General features: G+C 47.7%; 1 protein-coding gene across 1 annotated transcript in view; it reads right to left on the bottom strand.

The window, feature by feature from the left end:
- Window positions 1-3,629, bottom strand: part of Psmd11 (proteasome 26S subunit, non-ATPase 11) — a 43,931-nt gene extending 40,302 nt beyond the window's left edge. Inside the window, 2 exon segments of the mRNA XM_012515630.2 lie at window positions 525-626; window positions 3,497-3,629. Of these exon segments, the coding sequence (XP_012371084.1) occupies window positions 525-626; window positions 3,497-3,587 (193 nt within the window). The 5' untranslated portion in view covers window positions 3,588-3,629.
- Window positions 3,630-3,841: the final 212 nt, after the last annotated feature.

Here is a 3,841-nt window from a genome sequence, read left to right as displayed (position 1 = left end):
TCAGGGGCCTAAGGTCACTATTCTTAAATATATCAGAATTGCTCAGTGAAATCACTGTGTATATGCTATATAGGTGCATGCCTGTACATACGGGAATAGAATGAGAATTCAAACACCAGAACGTCCTGATAAATATAGGATTTTCAGTCATCCACAGAATAAAATTCTACCACTAAAGAATTAAGTTTAAACCAGGTGCAGTGGTGCATGCCTGTAATCCCAACACTTTGGAGGCTGAAGCACAAGGATTGCCAGGAGTTCAAGATCAGTGTAGGCTACAGAGTGAATTCAAGCCCACCCTGAACTATACAGCAAGACCTTGTCTCAAATCAAAACAATAAAAAAAGAACTTTAAGTTTAAAAGTCACTTAACTTTCTTTAAAAAAACAAAATTTAAAGGCATAAAAAGTTAATTTTACCACAAATGAACTAAGTATACAGATGCAATCCTATGTTCCTTCCCATTAACAGGAAAATGGTAAGTTCACTTGGCATTTTGGGTATAGTCCATTTATAGTACTTACCTGCAGCCTGTCCAGTCTTCGCTAAGAGAGACCCCAGTTCAAGGATGCTCTGCTCTTTGACCTGAACTGCCTCCTCATCATTTTCCTGAATGTCACGCTTTACTGGGGGGGAAAAAAGAAAGAATTCTCTTAAATTCTGATTTTAAAAAAAGACAGGAAAAATTCATCCTCGTAAGAGCCACTATAAATATTTACCAAAAAGCAAATTATACAGTTTTTAAAAATCTTTCTAAATAAGAAAAGTTAAACCAGGCATGATGGCACAATATAATCCCTGCACTAAGGGAGAGGCAGAAGGATCACTGTGAGTTCAAGGCCAGCCTTACAGTGCCAGCCGAGCCTTAACTACATAATGAGACCCTGTCTCAAAATAAGTAATAGCAGGAGTGATGGCAACACATCTGTAATCCCAGCCCTTGGGGAGGCTGAGGCAGAAGAATTGCCAACAAGTTTGAGGTTAGCCTGGGTTACACAGTGAGTTCAAAGCTAGCCTGAGGGGCCAGGGAGATGGCTCAGTAGAATAAACACTTGTCTGGCAAGCCCAAGGGCCTGAGTTCAATCCCTGGTTCCGCCAATAAAAAAAAAAAAAAAAAAAAAGCTAGCCTGAACTACAAGTCTTTGCCTCAAAAAACTTATTAAAAAAGAAGTAATAATACACTAAATAAAAATCATCTGCTATGCCACCGAGGCACACTGAGATGGCAACTGAGACTGGGCATCGTGGCACGCGCCTATAATTCCAGCACCTGGGAGGCTGTAAATAGGAGAATCACTATGAGTCCAATATAGTAGTGAGGCCCTGAACACCCTGTACACCCTTCCCTAAAATACAGAAATAAATAAATACATTTTTTAAATCATGTATATACAGGACATGCCTCATGTAAATCATAAAAAGCAAATTCTTCGGAGTTCAAGTGTGCTTTTTTACTCTATCCATTAGAATTTCCCTCACCTATGGACAGATTTCTGTGGTGGTTACTTAGTTAAAGCAAAATTAAAACAAGACCTTCATACTTACAGTGTGACCCCATAGTCACTATGTGATCTAAAGCTACAACAGTCCTAGGATGTTTACCTACCATAAACCAAATGACTAAACTATTGATAACCATAAAGTCAAAAACCTTTCAATACACTTTAAGTCTGTGGAAAGCATCAGCTGATGGGTGTGTTATGCATAAACAGTTCTATAAAGCTATTCCACAAAACTACCTAACAAAATTCAATAATCCTTAACAATTACACTTAGAAGAGAATGGCACCTTAAAAGAGATCCAGGTCCCATTAAAATAACTTTCTGCTACCTGTCCCACTTTCAGATGTTAATAATTATTTGAAAACTTGAAAATGAAATAGCCTCTCCAAGTTGTAGTGTTAAGTGATCACTAGTCACCACTTCTCTTACAAAAGCATCATGACTTGACAAAAACCAACACTTTGGTACTCCATGATGGAGTCTGGAAAAAGTAAAACTGTGGACCATCAACACTGAATCTCGTTCTAACAGAGAAGTTTTCAGGGAACTTTCTCTAAGGTCAGTGCCCAAGCAACTGTAATGGTAATGTTTACCACAATTTGTACTTCCCAAAAGACAAAACATTAGGCACTAGATACACACACAAAAATGAAATTCACGTATCTCACACTGCTCCAAGTACTCAGAGAATAAAACTACACATGCATAACAACGACTGTGATGAATCCGGGTCTGTAACTGGATTCAGAACTTAGAACCAGAACTCAAAAAAAAAAAGAAAAAATCCTTGACCACTAACAAGTCTAGTGATGCATCTGACCCACCTCACGTCCTCTCTAGTCCCCCCAAAGAAAAACACATCAAGATGCCTTTTGTCCTTTTTCTGTGCAACAAGTTACAAAATTCAAAGATTAAACAAGCTAGCACAAACATAACATCCTAGAAGCCCCACAAACACGTGCATTCTCATACGACTTGTTGATCCAAGTGGAATCTTCTCAAGGTACATTTAAAAGCTCCTATTACTACCAACTCAGTAAAGAGATGTCCCATTCCCTAACTGAACCCTTCACCATTGAACACTGAAAGCATTCTCAGACACAAACACTTATTTCTGTTCACACCTGAATCTCAGTAGAAAGCCAAGAAATCTGAAACTCCCCCGTCAAATTTCCTGGCGTGTGCAGGTGGAAGGCGACCATACCACAGTATTTAGAAAAAAAATTTTTTTTTCTTTTTTTTTGCCCTGGCAACGTACAGCCGGCCTGTTCCAGAGTTCGCTGAACTCCGCCGCTGACAACTCGCTGAACTAACTTCTGGCCCCGGCCGGGCAGACCAGGACGATTAGTCACCTCCACCCGGCACTGCGCTCTCACCCCCACAGGGCAGCTCTGCAGCCAAGTGCACGGCACACAGTGTGTCGTCACCCCTCAACTCCACACGCGGAGCAAAGCCGCTCTCGTTCCCTGAAGCCTTCCGCCGAGGGCTGGGCAGAAAAGAAGGAGCAGATCCCTGCGAGCGCCCGGTGAAAGGAAACTCCGAGGCGAGGCACAGCGAGCACGAGCGCTCCCACCCGAGCACCCCGCGCTGATAACAACGGCGGGAAAAGCGCGTCCCGAGCGGGCTGCGCCGGGCCTCTGAGCTGGGCACTGTCCGGCCGGCTCGGAACCGGCCCGCTGACCCGCGCGGCTCCGGGTCCGGGCTGGACAGAGCCGGGGGCCCGGCTCGGCCCTCTCTCCCATCCCGCGCCCAGTCCGCCGTGAGTCAGCAGCCAGCAGGTGGACGCGCGGGTCGCCTCGGGGCTCCCCAGCAGACTGGGACCCCGGGAGCCCCCGGGAGCCCCGAGCGGCCTGCGCCCCCGGCCCGGCCCCCCTCACACACACAGTGAGTCAGCAGCAGCGGAGCCGGCTAGCCCGGCCCCTCTCCGCGGCCGCCGAGCGACACCGGCAGAGCTGGCCCGGCGGGGCCGCAGGGAAGGTGCGGCGACCTTTACCGATGGAGTGCAGGATGTCGATGGAGGCCTCCCGGTCGGTGCTAAGCAGAGACTGGGCTCTCTGGAACTCCACCACCGCTGCCGCCGCCATCTTACCGCTCTCACACCGTCCCCGGCCGCGGCCGCCGACGCCGGAAACACAGGCCCGGAAAGCCCGCCCTCGCGCCCCTCCCGCGGGCGCCCGCCTCCCCGCCCAGAGCACCCCGGGAGTTGTAGTCTCGGGCTGGACGAGGCGCGGGCGAGCAGCACGCAGGGGCTCCGGCGGTGGTCTGCAGCTCCCCAGCACCGCCTAGCGGCAGCTGGCAACCAACACTACCCAAATGTAGTACCCACTCCAAAAGGGAA

This window comes from Octodon degus, unplaced genomic scaffold (assembly GCF_000260255.1).
Source record: "Octodon degus isolate 3935 unplaced genomic scaffold, OctDeg1.0 scaffold00072, whole genome shotgun sequence".
Taxonomy (NCBI): domain Eukaryota; kingdom Metazoa; phylum Chordata; class Mammalia; order Rodentia; family Octodontidae; genus Octodon; species Octodon degus.
This window is presented reverse-complemented; position numbering and strand designations above follow the sequence as displayed.